Source organism: Alligator sinensis, unplaced genomic scaffold (assembly GCF_000455745.1).
Source record: "Alligator sinensis unplaced genomic scaffold, ASM45574v1 scaffold185_1, whole genome shotgun sequence".
Classification (NCBI taxonomy): Eukaryota; Metazoa; Chordata; order Crocodylia; family Alligatoridae; genus Alligator; species Alligator sinensis.
In genome coordinates this window covers 284896-303600 of record NW_005842649.1, presented here as the reverse complement: position 1 = coordinate 303600, position 18705 = coordinate 284896, and the positions used below count along the sequence as shown (strand labels likewise).

At 42.8% G+C, this 18705-nt stretch overlaps 1 protein-coding gene across 14 annotated transcripts in view; it reads right to left on the bottom strand.

Moving 5' to 3' along the window:
- The window catches only part of ZDHHC21 (zinc finger DHHC-type containing 21), an 81504-nt gene that overhangs the window by 24241 nt on the left and 38558 nt on the right, over positions 1-18705 (bottom strand). The window contains exons 9-10 of one of the 14 annotated variants that reach the window (XR_003096236.1): positions 7950-8043; positions 7697-7741 (exon numbers count right to left, since the gene is read on the bottom strand). The exons of 9 other annotated variants lie outside the window; for them this stretch is intronic. Coding sequence is in view for 3 of the 5 variants with exons in the window: in XM_025215542.1 (XP_025071327.1) it covers positions 360-422 (63 nt within the window). In the remaining 2 variants the exon portion in view is untranslated. Of the gene's footprint in view, positions 1-290; positions 539-7606; positions 8044-18705 lie in introns of those variants that run through there. 4 more of the 14 variants (XR_003096235.1, XM_025215544.1, XM_025215542.1 and 1 more) reach the window with 4 other exon arrangements.

Below are 18705 nucleotides of genomic sequence, written 5' to 3'. Positions count from 1 at the left end.
CCTGCAAGGCCTGCCCGTACACTCTAGATTAAAAAACCATAGCGAGTCAAAGGACTATTTACATATTTACATTTCTGCCAGTGGGGATACCCATGGGGGGCCTCAGGGCTCGACCCGACTGCAGACAAGGCGAAGGCCTCGGCCTGCTGGACGCATCGCCGCAGCTTGAGGAGCCAGGGGTGTTACAGGGCGAGGAGCAGGCGCCCCACCTCGACTCGGCAGAGCACCCCCTCGAGGGCCCAGCGTTCCTCGAAGGTGGGCACCGTCCGCCGCAGGACCGCGTTGGGCCCGCACCAGCAGGCGGAAGAGCTGCAGGGCGTCGACCATCCCGGTCCCGGCGAGCCGGTTTCGCCAGCTCTTCAGGGTGGCCATCTTGGCCTGGCCCAGCAGGAAGTTGGCCAGGCTGACCACGGCCCTCTCCGCTGCCCGGTAGGGGAAGGAGTGGAAAGAATAAACTGTTTCTTGTTTCATCCTAGTTTCTATTCTGCTTGATACTACAGTGAAGTCAGAAACTTACTTGGGACTTAACAATCTGTTGCTGTGGAAATGAATAGGACAGCATTGTTTCAGTACTATGACTCAAGCATGCAGAGGAGGTCATCTGTGGAGGAGCGACACCTTATTTAGCTGTGTATATCATAGTGATCTTGCTTATACTGAACAGCTTTTACCAAGAAAACAGCTAGATATTTCACAAAGTTTGTGGATTCTGCTACAGAATAATTGTTTTAGCCATCTTTTGGGGGCTGATAGGTAAACTGCGTAACTACTGATACCAATTGCATAACAATGTGAAAGTACACTGCATGTCCACTTTAAGTGCAGAAAGGAAAGACTACTACATGTAAAGGACAGAATAGCAGGCAATATCAGTAGGCAGAACATAAGTTTCCAAAGTTACAGTGTGACCGGTTGGGTCAGGTAATTTCTTTGCTTTACCAAAGGCCAAGAGAACTATAACAATAACAACAAAAGAGGTTTCTGTTGAAAGATGATTCAAAAGAGCTCTCATCTTAAATCACCTCCAGCCTACACCATAATATTGGTTCAGTTATCACGTTAGAGAAAAGAGTGCCATCCGCTGAATTACCACCAATATCACATCCTGCAGTGTCTAAGCTTTCCCCACTAGTCTACTATACAACTGCTGACCCAGTCTGACCCCACTGAGCTGGTGATGACATGGCTACAGGCTATGCATCTCAACTGGAACAAAGTTCAGCTGAAAAGATAAAGAACAAATGAAGATATTGTGGATTTGATTTGAGGCCACTGAGTCTGGTCTGTTTGTTTTTTCTTTTGTTTTGTTTTTTAGAGAGTAGGGAGAGAACAGGCCAGAAAAGATCTTGATGCATTTTAATTTTTCACCAGGACAGATCTCTGATGTTAAAAAAAAAATCTAGAACCTTACTGAACTAGTGATTTTTAATTTATTTTATCACTTACCAAAAAGCCCATGTCACATTAAGGAATCACAGAATGTATTTAGGAAAAGAACCTCTTTGGATCTATTTATCAGACAGTGATCATTTCTTCCTTGTGTCCAAACAGAATTTTGGCTTCCATTGCTTTTTATTGCATTATTATAATTAATAACAATAATATTAATAATACGCTCCAACAGCTCTTGAAATAAAACAAAAGAAAACAGTAAGTTGAATTTTATTCTGCCAATACTGTCAAACAAGGGCAAAGTTTGACTTTTAAATCTCTATTTAGGAGTCTGGGTAAAGATATGTTCATGCACTACAATGCAGGGCCATACAGAGATAACTGAGCTTATAGTAAAGAGCTCTAAACAAGAGAAGCTCATGTATCTCAGCACAGCACTAGAATGAACTGAGTCACCAAGCCCTAAGTGACTTAGTTTTCAAATGATGATCACCAAACAGCTCCCACTGATCTCAAGTTATTTTAGAGACAGAATGAGCAAAACAACTAATATCCACCGAATGCCAAAGATACTCACTAACAAATCTTGAGAAAGTCAGAATACTCTCACACTTTTATTACACATTTAACAAACACATGTAACAAACATGGTTTTGTTCAACATTAACTTCATTTTATCCAACCATGGAGCTTTAGTTGTTTCCACCAAAGGTCAAGGTGAGGTACTAAAAGCAAACAGAACCCTGAAAATCATCAGTTTTTGTGGTAATTTCCAAATAATTCTGCTAGTACATTTCTTTGTAAAGTTTATAGCTGTTATTAGGTTACCAATAATTTGAAAGGATTACAGGGTGCACATCAGCATAGTTATAGTAACCTTCAAGACAAATGAATTACAAATGCACAGAGGAAAACATTACTAATGAGCATTTTATGGACTCAAAAAGCTATACCTCAGTACTACAGAAACCATTTGTCCCTCTTGGAAGTACAATTTATTCTCCCATTGGTGTGCCCTATATATTCAGAAACAGTCAATTTGATCTCCAAACAAAGAAGAATCTAAAATTACATTAGTGTGAAAGGCAAAGGAAGTTCAAGAAAATAGATAGACAAGACACAGACAGTTATAATTTTAGTACAAATGAGGGGGACAGTAGAGGTGATGCATTCAGTCTCTGGTGGAGACATGCTGAGTGTTGTATTACTTTGACAATAAATCTACAACAGCAGCTTCTCACTCTCTCCAAATAAAATGAGGTGCTTCAATGACTTTAGACTGTTATGAGAGACAGAAAGCTATTAATGAGAGCTGAGTGAATCCTGCAGACTAACTTGGGCAGAACTTGTAAAATTAACCCACCTGGGTGAATACTTGTTAAGGACACTACACAATAATATAACAGCCTGTTTAATGAAAAGCATTACAAAAGATCTCATGCACAAGTTAAAAAATTGTGCTATAGTATAGAATCACCATGAACTAATTTATAATGGGACAGACATAGTTAAGGAATATTTTTGCCTTGGCTCTGAGTCTTCCAGTGGACAAACAGTAATTTGTAATTCACAGAACTAACTCCAAAGCAGTGAGCAGAAATCTCTGGTTCAATTACTTTCCTGTGGTTGTTTAAAATGATGCTTAATCAATAGAGAACTCTACTTCATACTGGAATTATAATGGAATAAAACTCTAATGCCATATCTGCACAGTACAGCATGTCCAACACCTCAATGCACTGTAATAAAGGGGGAGACTGCAATTAAGGAGAAAGCAGGAGAAACCTCACAGGCCTTTCTGAACTTGCAGCCATAGCTTTCATCTCAGAGTGCAGGAGACCACAGTGATCACCTTTTGTGTTTGAACAAAACATGAGTCTTTCATCTGTCTACCATCCTTTCAGGGTTCAAGCAGAAATGACAGGGTAACCCCTTGTGGAATATCAGTAACAAACATTTCATGGTAAAGAATGCTTTTTTTTCTTTCCTTTTTTAACATTCTATAATATCTTCTGCCCAGAAAGCAAGGCTGGCCATACAGCATGCAGGTTACATATCTGATTTTAATTTTACCGTGGCCAAATTTATTATATTATTTTTAAATACAGAATTCCAAATGGCTAAATGTGATTATTCCAATAACTTTGAGGCTATGGGTTACAAACTATAAAACTAATCTGGTCTCAGTTTAATTGTTTTTCTGACTTTATTTGACTGAGGATTTCTTTGTGCGTGCAAAATGAAAAAATAAGCTACATTATTAGGCTCTGGGGAAATAATTCCACTTTCTTCCAGGCCTCCATGCCTTTATCTAAACTGATTCTGGCAGTTTTTCCATAACCTGGCCAATTTGTCAGATACCTAACAAGCGTGATTATGAAAATAAAGCATCTGACAAAAAAATTAGGAATTCACAATAAATACCAGAAGGTAATGCAAGAAGATCAAGATCTACTGTGTATTCAATTTCCAAATGTATAGTATTTTACGGCAGATAAGTACATAAACAAATGACACATCAGATATGCATCATTCCCCTTAATCCTCACCAGTATCTCTTCAGTACAAAGACCACGTAGAAAACAAAGTTTAGCAAAAAAATCTGACTACATACTCCCAGAAAAGCTGCTTTTTACATGGCCTCATGTGTGCATTTGACAGTGAAACAGCATTCCAAAAATCCTCAGCCCTTTAAGATGACACATTTGCCTCAGTCATTTGGCTAAGTATTTTAGCCTTTCAATTTTATTTACTTTTGCATTTGGAGGAAAAAAAATCTAATCATCTCAGACATAAAATACTTCCGAGAGCAATGCCCAAAGAAGGAGTACTCTAATTCCTCTGTTTATTCCCATGCAGAGGATAAGTACCATTTTACAAAATTCAGAGATACCCAATGTGCAAAACTTGTTAAATGTATTAATTATATTTTAATATGCAGCATTACTGAGGGAGAATAGTGGCATTATTCATTTTTTTCCATATAAACTTCTAAAATCAGTACGATGCTAAACATATTCCACATATATGTTTTAAGAAATCAACAAGGATAAGAGAAGAGTCACTTAAAAAGAGAGCTCATATGTAAACTAGCAACTCCCTTCAAGGCCCAGTATCTCTAACTATTTAATTTTTAGAGCTTCATGCAGTTGTCTAATGATCATTTTCATACATTTGGATATCAGGGAGCAGAGACAGAAAAGGGGGGGGGTGTAAGAAGGATAGAAAAAGACAGGCAAAGTAAAGTTTAATTATATTTCCTAATAATTTTTTATTTTCAATTATGATCTGGAGTGAATCTGGATACACAAATTACATGCACGTATACTATTCATATTGTTATTTGTATCTTATATCCAGGTGCAGGCAACAATTGTCTCAGAACATTGATTTCCCACACACATTCTTATTGTTGCTTTGCTACACTTAATTATGAGGATTAATAGTCCTTCGACTACATTTCTAGTACGTTCGAAAAAAACAAACAGGTAAAGCCCTCATTATTTAAGTAATCAAAACAGTATTGAATAGATTATCTAATTAAACGTGTGATTACAAATCTTTTTAATTATAGGGAAATACTTATTTGTCAAGACAGAAAGCATTTTAGTCAGAGATGTATCATTCATGAATTGATACTAACATAAGAATATGTTTTACGTACATTTTTAACAGACCATAACTGCAAAGGGTGGAACATTTTGACATAACTTTTCCATGACATTAACAAAACAGCAACCCCCCCTCACATTTTAGCTGTTCTGTTTCTTTAAAAATATAGACAAAATTTAAGTGGTATATTTAATTTTTCAGTTTGAATTTTTAGTATAATGTATTGTAAAATATATCATCACCCTTCTAAATACAAGCTCAGTAAGTTTTAAAAGGGCTCAACAGGGACAAGGATATTACATTAATTTGGATTAATTAATTTTCCTTTCATTTCCTTGTACAACAGAAATTAATATTCTAATGCAATATAAAAACCGAGTTTTGTTTGAAAAGTTACTTTAAAATGCTCACTGCTAAGAATATTAAATAGAGAAATACTGCACCAGAACTCAATCTAATAATTCATGTATATGGTCATATTAAAATGCCTATACAGGACAAGTTAGATGGCTGGTCAAGGTACCACACTGTACAATGGATCAGGCTGCTCAACACCAACTGCTAAACTGTTTCCTGTTCCAGCCATCCCTACAGTAAAAGCAGGAAAAAATATATTTCTGCCATAGCCCTCTGGTTTTGATGCTCAATTATACTGGCATATGACTACACACCATCTAAACAATTAAACAGGAAACCCAGGTAGCATTAATCAAATGAATAGTCTCTGTCACTCGAAGTAAGAAACTAAGCCTCTGCACTTTGTAAAGTGTTTATCACACAGTATTAACAAAATCTGCAACAGTTCATCCCAAAATAGCTTAGTAGTGACTGTAGAACCAAATTAAATGGCCCCTATACATACATATATATACACACATACACACAAAAACACATATACATACCTATATATGTAGGAGTGTGTGTGTGTGTGTATATACATACACAAGTGTCTATACATATATAATAGGTATGTTATGTGCAGTACACAGACATACTTATTTACTGTTTACTTTGGTTCTACAGCCACTACTAAGCTATTTTTAGGTGTACTGTTATAGATCATATGCACACACACACACAAGACACTGGAAAGGCAGGTGACTTCTGGACTGCAGTGGAAAATTGCAAAAAAACCATTGCCAAAAATAATTTCTAAGAACATATGGAAAAATGATAACACATCCTGTTTTGTATTTTAAATAAAACAACAACAAAGGTAATCCTTCAAAATTAGGGTTCAGATTAGTCTCTACAAAGGCTATGGCTCAGCTGAAACATCTGGTAACATTATGTTGAGAGACAGACCCTTTTTTAACTTTGAAAATGAGATTAGTAGATCCATTATTTGTAAGTGTCCAAGTAATTTCTAATTATTTTATCTGGGTCACAGATAATCTGCTTTTACTGGACTCCCACAATGACATCAGAGGATCATTGCTGAAGTGATTATCTTGTTACCTTCCACCATCCATGGGAAGATATTTTTTTTGCCGTTGTGTATATCTATATAAATAAATTATATTTATAGCAGGAGACAGAAATGACTCAGTGCTTTGGGCTAGCAGTGGACAATAAAATAAGGACCAATCACAAAGCTTGGTAGCAATAAACTTCACGTACACAAAAAGTTAGCACCTTACTCATCATCATTGTTGCAATTTAAAAAAATCATTATGGATGGCTGGAAAAAAAATCCTATATAAACATTAAAATAAAAAAACTAATGCACAATCTGAATATTACCCCCTTTTACTCATTATTTGTATTAAGGTATATCTATGCCCAGATGTCCCTATACAACTGATGCCTCAAAGCATTAAAAAAGGAAAATTATCATTTAACAAATGTAACAGACCACTAACCCAAATGGTTGGAGAATAGTTATTAAGCAAGCTTTCGGGTTCAAAAACCCTTCGTCAGGCTAAGGAAGTTTCAGCAGTTGGTGTGTGCTCTTCCTGGATGGAATGAAAAGTAAAGAAGCCAGGGGCTGGGCTGGGCTGGGGAATCAGTTGCCAGGCAGATTATAATGTATGAAAAATCCAATGTCTATGTTTAGTCCACGATCTCTAGTATCCAGCAGGTTGATGAAATGGAGCTCATAGGCTCGTCTCTGGGAAGTGTTGTGTAAGTTTCCCTTGAAGATCAGGACTGAGAGATTGGAGAGAGAGTGGCCCTCCTGTGAGAAATGTGCCCCCACCGGTAATTGAGTGTTTCTGTGTTTGATAGATTTCCGGTGTGCGTTCATTCTGGTGCGCAGTTGTTGTTTGGTCTCTCCTACATATCTTCCATCAGGGCATTTGGTGCATTGGATGTGATATATTACATTTTTGGAGGTGCAGCTGTAAGATCCAGGGATGCTGATGGCTCTGTTGTGGGGTGTAGTAATAGTGGGGGTGGTGGAGATGTGTTGGCAGGTTTTGCATTTCTGTTCTGGGCTTGAGGAAGTTTGCTTCTGGTGATGAGGTTGGCGAGGTTCGGTGCTTGTCTGAAGGCTAGGATGGGTGGCTCTGGGAAGATCTTTTTAAGAATAGGGTCTCTTTCTAATATGGGTTGCAATTTTTTGAGGATTTTCCGTACAGGTTCAAGGGATGGGTGATACGTCATAACCAGCGGTGTGCGATTTGTGGGTGTTTTTCTTCTGTACTGCAGCAGTTCTTCACGTGGTATCCAGGTGGCTCTTTCAAACATGCGATCTACCTCTCTGGAGGAGCCAGCTTTTGTAGGTCAGACATGAGTACTGAAACATGGGTTGGATCAGCAGAAAGCCAGTGGAGGAAATCAAGTGCATCTTTATGTTAATTACATAATACAATCAGGGACTTGGTTATGATTTGTTTTTGAGGAAGACCATGAGTGCTGATTTCAGAAAAGACTGACGGGAGTAATTTGAAAAAGATGGGTAGCAAAAGCCATTCTTTTGTTTAGATTTATAAAGTTATATTTACCTTCTGTGTTACTACCCTGCAAACCTGATAGGGACTTCCTTGTTGCAGAGTGCTCCAGTCACCTTCCCTTCGCACCCACTGCTCGTGGAGCAACCTTCAAAAAATTATTCCAGAATTTTATTCCTCTTACAACTAAAACATTTTAATTCCTAGTCAGTTGGGGCATGTTTACACATGGCTTGGGACATGGCACTGGGCAGTTTAATCAGCGAGGTGCACTAATTAAAAGCACCTGTGTGTCACTTTTTATCAGCATCCCCGCAGTAAAAAAATGAGGGTGAGGCACTTTGGATGAAAGCTCATTGATCATGTTGTATTTCAAAGCACCCCCCTGCCATTTTTCTGCGTGGGGACAAATGCGGATGCTGATAAACGTGACGCGGAAGGCTACCAGAGTGCATCAATTTCCATTTCAATTAATTGAGTCTGCTCCAACGCACTGGATTTCCAGCATGTCGGAACAGGCTCCCTGCACATCTGTAGAAGCCCTTTGTGTAATACTGGTCTTTGGCTTAAGTGATTCTTCTGTCTTCCTGGGTGCATTTATGAAGAGCAATTGGCCTACAGTTTGCTCAGCTAAAACAACTAAGCTTCTAATGTCCCTAATGGTCCACACAGTCCTTCTCTGCCACTTTTCACATCCAAATTTGTTTTTCTTGAACATAAGTCAAATTACATCTAGAAAAGGATGCACTAGTACCTTGAACAATGGCATTAACAAATCCCTAGTTGTACTTGAAACCCCTTACCTGATACAACCTAGGTTTACATTTCTCTCTCTTTGTTATCCACATCACATTGGTGACTCAGACAATCTATGGCTAATTGACCTAGGTCCTTCTCTTCTACCACTTCCGTACTGAGAAGTCTCTGGTTTATAGATTAAATTATTTTTGTTAGCTCCTAAGCATGTGATTTACCAGCTTTATTACTTAATTTAATCTCATTCCTCAAGGTATCAATTCTTTCTGTATGGCGTTACAATTCTCCTATTTGAGAACGTGACAGACCAGGAAAACTAACAGTGGCAATCTGACTTAATGACAGGATGTTTGAGTAGCTAAATTAACAATTAAAGCATTTTCACCAAGCCTCAATTTTGTTACCCCAGCAAAGAGGTATGGTCTATTACCCCCGCAGCTTGAATCATTAGATCTACTAAACAGCAAACTTACCCTTTCTAAGCAAGTCCTTTTGGTTCTGGGTGGGAATTCCCCTGCATAAGGGAAGAACCAGGTGGCATAAAGCTAGCATAACTATTTCATACTGTCTCTTACTAGCTCACTAACACAGATCCTGATATGCTCCAAGAACACCCAACAGACAGGAAATAGTCAGAGCTGTGCTCCAACAAACCTGAGGTACCACTGTACTAGTAGCTAAACCACTTCCTGGATGACTCCCAAATTCTGAGGGAGAGAACATGTATAGGGAAAAAACACAACAGTAATTTTGACTCCATTCAGCTCTCTCTAGACTCTCAAAAAATAAACCAGGGTTCACCTGAAAACTCACAGAAGCACTGAATCATAGAAGAGTAGGACTGGAAGCGACCTCCAGAGGTCATCTAGTCCAATCTCCTGCCTGAGGCAAGCCATCCCCTATCCAAACCATCCTATACAAATCCATAATCTAACCTCTTGAAAAACTACAGTCAATCCTGCCACAACACAAAACCTAACACCCTAACCTGTCACAGGTAAAGCAAGGGGACTACAGTAGCCCACATCCTGCTTCTATAAAAGATTTATATGTTCAAGAGATGGACATGGTGAAGGGCCATGCACCCCACTACAAAGGAAGGTAAAACCCCCCACAGTCTGCACCCCAAATATGGCAATCAGTCTGATGACCTTGATCAGAGGGGTAAGACCCTCTAGCCAGGAACCTTTGGCTTTAAGTCCCAGCAGGAGTACTGGCACATACCAGTGTAGCCAATATTCAATGCCTCTGAGGAAGGCTCAAAAACACCTTGACACATGTAGCAGAAAGGGGGAGCTAGGGCAACCAGCAAACCTCGGAAGCAAGGGAAATATCCATAGTAAAGCACAGGCATGGCTACATCTATATCATCCCCAACCACTGGCTGTCCAGCTTTTTCCTGAACACCTCCAGTGATGAAGAGTCCACAACTTCCCTAGGCAGTCTACTCCTAACAGTGAAGAAGTTTTTGTTGTTCTAACAGTAAAGAAGTTGTTGTTCCTATAGTGAAGAAGTTTTTCTTCATATTCAATCTAAACCTATTTTGCTGCAACTTCAAGCCACTGGTCATAATCATCTGAAAAAAAATTTATAACTAGAGCTGGCGAAATATTTTCAAGCTTTAAAAATTTCATGCAAACTTCATAACAATATCTGCTTTATAAGACATGGTGAAACCTTTACTGCTTTTTCAATCAAATCTAGTTAAGATATTGCTGGGCTGAATCCATACTGAAGTACAACACTATTCAGAAAAGCAATTTATGCTCACTCAACATGTCTGCTTGTAGTATATATTCACATTTTTCTCTTTCACTTTGGGGGTAAAACACAGTTGTTTTACTCATGTTAGTCTTGCAGGGCTGTGAATTATATTCCACTCTGCGCCTCATTAACGGTACTGTTTATTAAATTCCAATCACTTACACCTGTGCTAAACCCATTAAAGAAACTACATTTGCACTGAATCACCTTGGGCATAATGTGAAGACAATGAAGTTGCAGAGGCATAATTTGAGGCCCTAATACTTTATTACTGGAGATTCTGAACAAGAAAGAAAAAACTTAGCCACACTTTCAAATCCCATGTTGATTTTGCTGAATTGGCAGTAACGATTGGCTTGTAAATTGCGTGTATTCCAAATTAAAATTATTGAAATAAATTGCTAATCTGGTGAGGCTTTTTAAATCTGTGTATTAAATCTTATATATGTAAAGTTAACATTAACCATTTTAATGCACACGTTATCCCTTCTCAATAATATGGAACGTAGTCTACTTGATTGGCTTGATTTCTAGAAGAATTATAAAATGAAATTTGACCCAGGTTTCTCTTTAAACAGACTGTATTATAGTGAAGTAGTAGTTTAGATTACAGATTGGATTAGGGCTAGTTAAATCAGCAACTCATTTTCCTTTATAAACCTCTTTTTAGCATCCCTTCTAAAACAGGGAAAGAATATCTTAATCTTAGTTTGCTGGAGTCACCTCATCACAATTTGTACAGAGGATCAAAGTTTAGCTGATATGAACCTAAGATTAATGCTGTGAGTCTATTTAAACTAGTTTATTGAGAGACGCAGAGCTAACCTTAGCTTAATTGCACTTCCAAAGAAAAGCAGGAGCAAGTGGCTGAGGTTGCCTTTATTACCTGCAAATATAAGGAAGGAGTGAAAAAACCCAAGTGTGCCGTGTGCTCTGCTATACTGCTCTCCAAAGGCCTTTAATTCCCAAGGAGGTGGTGAAGTCCCTAACCTTGGAAGTCTTCAAGAGGAGACTGGACAGACACCTTGCTGGAATCATTTGATCTCAGCAGTATTCCTGCCCAGAGCAGGGGGGTTGGACTTGATGATCTTTCGAGGTCCCTACCAGCCCTTAATTTCTATGATTCTACGTTTTCACCATTCCACCTTGCACACACTTCTAAGCTACTCAATTTATCACTGTAGCAAATACTGTCAGGTAAATAGTTTTGTCAATCACTAAAGTAAATATTCTTAGAATTTTATTTTGGGGGCAGAATTCATGTAACACATGCAAGACATTCACCTTAACTGTGAATTTCCAGATTTTCAAGCATTTGGGCTTGTTCTAAAATTAAATCTACTCTGAATTTCCTGTCTTTAAGAATCGCTTCTTGCAAGCTGCCACTTCCCTGTAAGTTTTACTTTTAAGTTGCTAAAACATATACTAAATCTTAATTGCATCCTGTTTTGTTTTTTAGTAAGCCAATTCTTTATCAGATTTGCTTAGGCTATGTTGGGAGGGAAGTTTATGTGAGATGCTGCCCAGTAACTGTTGTGTAATAGATGGAATGCAATAGGCATATTCATAGAACAGCCCACTTTTACTTCAGTATACATCATTGCTTCTGAATGACCAGAATGTCCTCCAAATTATTCACTCAGCTTTGTGTGTGGGCATGCCTTAATCCTTTGTGCAAGAAATCCTATAGCCATTTGTTGCTTCAGGCTTCCCTTGTGGTAACCACTCAGAACTCCTGAGGACTGGAATGGTGTGGCAGCAAATGCACATTTGGGTTGGCATGCTGAGGGTTCTCAGGCGTTGGTGCGGGGCTACCATCATACCACGATGTTTGTGTTTTCTAAAAAAAACTTAATTATTGTTTAAGTACACAACTACCTTGCAACAAACAAAAAACTTCCTGAGTTTGTTAATGAGAAAAACTCACTAGGTTTATGTAAGCAACCATGCCATTCACCAGAGCACCTGGTGCGTGCCGGTCTATCGGATGTGGCCGTTGTCTGCAGGAGGGATAGTCAATGATGGAGACAGGTTCCTGACGGTCTTCAGTGGTTCTCACATGCCATGACTTTGCTGAAATAAACATGATTAGTAGGGAGGAAGAGGCATGTTCTGTCCCGCCTGGTCCCTTCCTTCGATCCTTCTATCGATCTTCACATTTTGGGGCTCTGCCTCCCATGCACCCCACATAGCGCCAACCAATCATGTCATATCCTGATCTTTTGGGTTTGGTCATGGCCTTGGTACACGTCTTGGGCGTTCGAACTGGTAAGCTGCGGATGGACATCAGTTCGCCTCACTCTGCACTTGCCTCAGTGGGACTGATTTAGCTTCTGTCCATCCTCAAGTTACCTCGTCTCCTGGTATCAGTCTCAATTCTTTTGGCTTGTCGTCATTGTGGCGTGTACAGCTGTCTCTCTTTCTCTCCGCAGGCTCCATGACAGCCCAGTTTTCCTAGAAGATGTCCGGAATCTACGGATCTCCTTCTGGTAAGTAATGTTGCCCCCTTCTGGGCTTACACTCTCCGTCAAAACTCCCTCTCGGGGCTGCCACCATTTGCCCTCTGTTGGACATGACTCTGCCCTGGGATGGCGAGTGCCCGCAGGGAAATTCACTTCCGGTCCCCCGGGCTTCCTGCTCATCGGAATTTTTATCCCCGGTTCCATGGGCCGCCGACAAATTGGCGCCGGCAAGTGGCCATGGAGCACGACCATGCCGGCACAGGAGCCCGACCCCAGCTCCTCCTGGCTCAGCTGTTTCTTTGATATTTTTTTTTCCTTCTGTCATGGCATTTCCTCTTGCCGTGTCTCCACACCCACTGCTCTCAGCTCGGCATGGTCTCACGTTGGCTCCGTGCATCTCCAACCCCAGGTGAGTTCCCCTCTGGGGTTTTATTTTTATCACAGTTTGGTAACAAGGAAAAAACCCAACAGTGAAATAGCCTTTTGTGTGAGCAACACACTATATATACTAGGGCTGTGCGAAACGGCTATGTTTCGTTTCAGATTCAGCAATTTCGGAGGGACAGTTACACGTTTCAGTGTTTTGGATCACTGTTCCATTTCGATTTGGCCGAATCCGTTTCAGAGTTTGGATGCTGTTTTGGTGATTCGGCCATAGGCTAAAATGTGGAAACACTAAAATGCCTATAACTTTGTCATTTCTTGCCTCTTTCGGATGAAAATTGCAGGGATAGTAGCCCCTTCTGAGGGCACGAAGCCTGCAAAGTGTCAAGGAGATGGGTGTAGGGATTTTTGTGAAACTGCACCGCAAACTGTTCAAAGCAAAGCTTGTGTCACGTGTGTGTGTGTTAAGGCAGAGCAAAATGAAAACAGCACGCATGGTAGCCCCTTCTGAGGCCATGAAGCCTGCCAGGTTTCAAGGAGATAGGTGCAGGTGTTTCTGTGAAGCTGCACCGCAAACTGTTCAAAGGAAAACTCGTGACCGGTGTGTGTGTGTAGGCAAAGCGGGATGAAACCAGCAGGGATGGTAGCCTGTAACAGGGGGCCTTCCTGGTGCCGGTTACATCTCCGTCCGCACACCTGTTTCTGAGCCAACCACCCGCCCCTCTTTTCCTGCCATGCCTTGATGGAAAACTGGTTCAGATGTTTCCCAGGCAGGAGGCTGCCCATTTAGGTGTCTTGGGGTGACATCCATGCCGCAGCTCTGTACCTCTCCTACACTGTGGCTCATGCCTTGTAGATTGCATCCTTCACCCCCTTCAGTTGTGGTCCCCTCTCTGGGACCTCTGGCTCCCCCTTAGGCCCTGGCCCTGCCTTCAGGCCAGTTGGAATCCTAAGCCTCTTGCTCTGGGCATTCCTCACGGTGGGCCCCTGGACCTCTGATCCCACTTTGCGTCCTGGCTCCAGCATGAACTAGTCAAGGGTACCTCTGATATCTTTTATTAGACCAACTGAATAGTTGGAGAAATATATCTTAGCAAGCTTTTGGGTTTAAAAACCCTTCATCAGGCTAAGGAAGCATCTGCAGTTGGTTTGTGCTCTTCCTGGATGGAAAGAAAAGTAAAGAAGCCAGAGGTTGGCATGCAATGCAAGCAAGAAAGCCAGTCAATGAAAATGTAAACTGAGGTGTCAGGGGGTGAGAGACAGGTTGGAAGGGGGTGGGGGAGAAAAGGGGATGTAGCAGGTAAAAGTGCAGAGGTACCTGGGGAGTCAGATGCCAGGCAGGTAATAGTTTGTCATAAATCCAATGTCTATATTAAGTCCATAAGTTTTTGTATCCAGGAAGTTGATGAACTGAAGTTCATAGGCTCGTCTGTGAAAAGTGGTTTGTAAATTCAAACAAGCACGGAACCTTGCTAACCTCTTCACCAGAAGCAAACTTCCTACAACCCAAAACACACCAAATGGATCCAGACCATACCATAACAAGAAATGCAAAACCTGCCAACATATTTCTAGTGTCCCCACAATTACTACACCGCGCAACAGAACCATCACCAGTCCTGGGTCTTACAGCTGCACCTACAGAAACATTATATATCTCATCCAGTACACCAAATGCTCTGATGGAAAACATGTAGGAGACACCAAGGAACAACTGTGCACCAGAACGAATGCACACCGGAAATCTATTACAGACAAGAATACCCGACTACCTGTGAGGGCACATTTCTCACAAGAAAGTCACTCTGTCTCCAATTCCTCAGGCCTGATCCTCAAAGGGAATTTACCCAACATCTGATTCCCCAGGAACCTCTCCACTTTTACCTGCTAAATCCCACTTTCCCCACTTCCCTTCCCAGCCTGTCCCTCACCCCTGATATCTCAATTTACATTTTCACTGACTGGTCTTCTTGCCTGCATTGCATACCAGTCTCTGGCTTCTTTATTATTCCTTCCATCCAGGAAGAGCACATACACCAATGGTAGATGCTTCCTCAGCCTGACAAAGGGTTTTAAACCCAAAAGCTTGCTAAGCTTTCAAGCTAAGCATTTAGGTGCCCAATATCTAGGGGTGACATCTGTTCCACAGCTCTGTACCACTGCTACATGCAACCAGCAAGCCTCAGGCCTCTCAAAGATCTTAAAGGTCTGGGCATTCCCTAGCCAGGACTGTGCATACGTGTGGTGGCTAGAGGTTATAAGATGCCTCCTACCCACCTTTCACCAGAGAGGCTTGTGGTCCTGGCATTTCTTGGGACCTGTCACCGGCAGTCCCATCAGGCCTCCCAACCCTGGCAGGATGCAGTTTTAGGTCATGCCCAGGACCTCCTTCCCCATAGCCCTAGTCCATACCTCCAAGTTCATCCTGGCACGGGAGCTCAGCAGGGAAACATTCTTCCCCTGCTGGCTCATGATACAGTGAGTGCTCCCTCCAGCTCTGAGTGGGGCATTAAATGGTTTTTAAAAAAAAAATTTTTTTTTTAAAGGAAATAGGTGCAGATGGAGTGAGGAGGGTGGCACTCACTCCATCTGCACGTGGAGCTTGGGGAACCCCAGCAGCGAGAGGTTCACCTTCAGGAACAGCAGCTGCTCCACCAATCCAGGATCCAAGGAGGTGCGGTAGGTTGTTACAACATCCCCAGCAATGCTGAACACCCTCTCACTCAGAACACCGGGCAGTGGACAGCACAGGTGTTCCCGGGCAACTGTGGCAAGATCCTGCCACATGTGGCTGCAGCTTGCCCAGTAGGCCAAGGGGTCACAGAGCAGTGGCTCCACATTCTCAGTGAGATAGGTAGCCACCAAGGCCTTGGCACTACCTGCCTGATGCTGGGGTCTGGTGCCTCTGGATCCCAATATGGAAGCCATGCCCTTGGCCCATGCTGGCAGCACCTGTGGTGGAGGAGACTGGCTGGTGGATGGAGTGCTGGCATGGGACAGTGGTTCCCCCTCTTCCACCTCTGCCCTTCTGCCTCCCTGACTCTGTTCACTAGCACTTCCATCCAGCGATGCAGGGTTTTGCTGGCGCACATGTTCCCCTTTATCCTCAGTTCGCACATGGCCACCAGCATGTGGACTGTACTGGACCGCAACAGACCCAACTGTTTCTTGATGCCCTCCTTCAGTCGCTTCACCTTCAGTGCCTGCACCTCTGGTGACAGCAGCTTGCCCCAGCCAGGAACAGTGAACCCCTGGAACTTCTCCATTGGGTTCTGAAGCTCCCTCACTATGGGGATCACCTGGCTAAGGAGGGCATTGCCAACACTGAGGCTCTCGGTAGCTTCGACGAATGGCTTGAGGACCACCAAGATCTGGGAGGTGGTATTCCACTCAGTTCTGTTAAGTGGGTTGCTGATCCCAATCTTCCCAACCAAGGCCATCTCATGGATGGTCTTCTGTTCCTTGACCAGGCTTTCAAGCATCATGTATGTCAAGTTCCACCAAATCTCCACATCCTGCATGATTTTGTGCTGTGGGATGCTCATCTCTGCCTGTTTGTCCCGCAGCATCTTGCTCCCATGAAAACAGCCCACCATCTTCCTGCATTCTGAAATGAGCTGGCTGGTTGTGACAGTGCCATCACCAGCAGCCCTGTCCCCCTCCAAGATGTCCCTGACTACAAGGTGGAACTCGTGTGCCACAGTGGATGTCAACAAAGTTGGCATCACATACCGCCTTGACCAGATTGGTTCCATTGTTGGTGACCATGAACCCACAGGTGAGCTTGCCCGGCCCAACGAGCCACCCCTGCACCATGCAGTTCATGGCTCCCATGATCTCCGTTGCTGTGTGGGACTCATCCATCACCTCCACTTGAAGGAGAGCCCACTGAAAGCTTGACTGATCACGCTAGTGTCTGTGAGGGAGAGGTAGGTATGATGTCCACCCAGGCTGCTCCAGATGTCCAAGGTAAAGTATATGACCACCTGTGGACCTGCCTCGTGCAGCTCCTCCCTCAAGTATTCCCTGCATGCCTTATACAGGGAGGGCACCACCGTCCTGTTGAAGGTGGTGCATGCAGGCATGCAGTATGATGCGACCATGAGCCGCCTGAACCCTGCCCACTCTACTAAGGAGAAGGGCTGGCCATCCAGAGCAAGCATCTTCTCAATGCTCTGGGTGACCTCGCTCGCCTTGGGAATGCCCCCTTTTGTCCCTGCCTTTCCCCCACTGGTCCAGGGTGACCTGCCTCGGCTTCTGGGGGACGGAGGCTTTGAAGCAAGAGGGGGGCTTCCCTTTGTGTGCGCTCTCACTGGTGCCAAGCTGAGGAGGAGCAAGGACAAGGAGGTGGTGCCTCCTGATATGCATCAGCATCCCTGTGCTGTTGAAATGTTTCTCAACCTTGCCCTGGCTGGTCTTGTATTGATAGTGCAGGCAGATAGCATACCTGGGATCATCTGCCACTTCAAAATGATCTCACACTATACTACCCCTTTGCTTCTGGGGTGCAGGTGTGGGTCCTGCCTTATCCCCCTCCTCAGCAGGCAGAGGCACAACAACAGGGGAAGCTGAGTCACCTGCCCCTACAACCTCCTCCGCAGTGCCTTCCAGAGAAGGAGACCTGGCTCTAGGGGAACTTTTGAGGGGTGTGGAGCAGAAACTCCAATTTCCCTTCTTCCCCCAGAACTTTTCCTGGCTATGGCCCTGAGCTCCCCTAGTTCCAGTTCTAGCTCCTCCTCTGGCACTGGAAGGCTCAGGCTGGGAACTGAAACTGGGGTGGAGGAGACTGTCATATTGGTGGTGCTGGGGGTTATTATTATTGCTGGTGTTAGTGGAGGTAGGGCAGGTGCAGACACTGCTCCCACCTCCTTGCTGCCACTAGCAGCAGAAGCCTCATGTCTGCTAGGGAAGAGGGCGAAATTTTGCACAGCCCTAATACATACTGTTATGGCACATTCTACTCTTCATGAATACAGTTTTATACCATACCATAAAATCTGGTATGGACTTCACTTGAAAATTAGGCATCACTGGGAAAGCAGGCTACCAGCTAAAATTTAGACAGTAAATTCTCACCAACTACAGCAGTCACCATTCTAAGCATGTGTAAGGGGAGGTACAACTCAGACAAGTAGGATAGAAGTCAGAAAGGCTACCAGCTCATTCCTGCACAACGTGCTGGTATCAAGCTTGAAACAATGCCAGCTATATATTATAGGATATAATACAACAAGGATTGGCAACCTACAACTTGTGGGCTGGAGCCACTGGATTCAAACCACGGACATGGAGCTTCCTTTATACAGTGGCAGGGAAAGCAGCAGTGGCGGGCACTTTCCCTGAGCTATGGTAGAGAAAAAAGCAGGGATGACTATTAGGTCTAATGCCTACCCAATTCACCTCTGTCCTGAGCTGGGTCATTTTAGCCTGCATCTGAAAAGGCT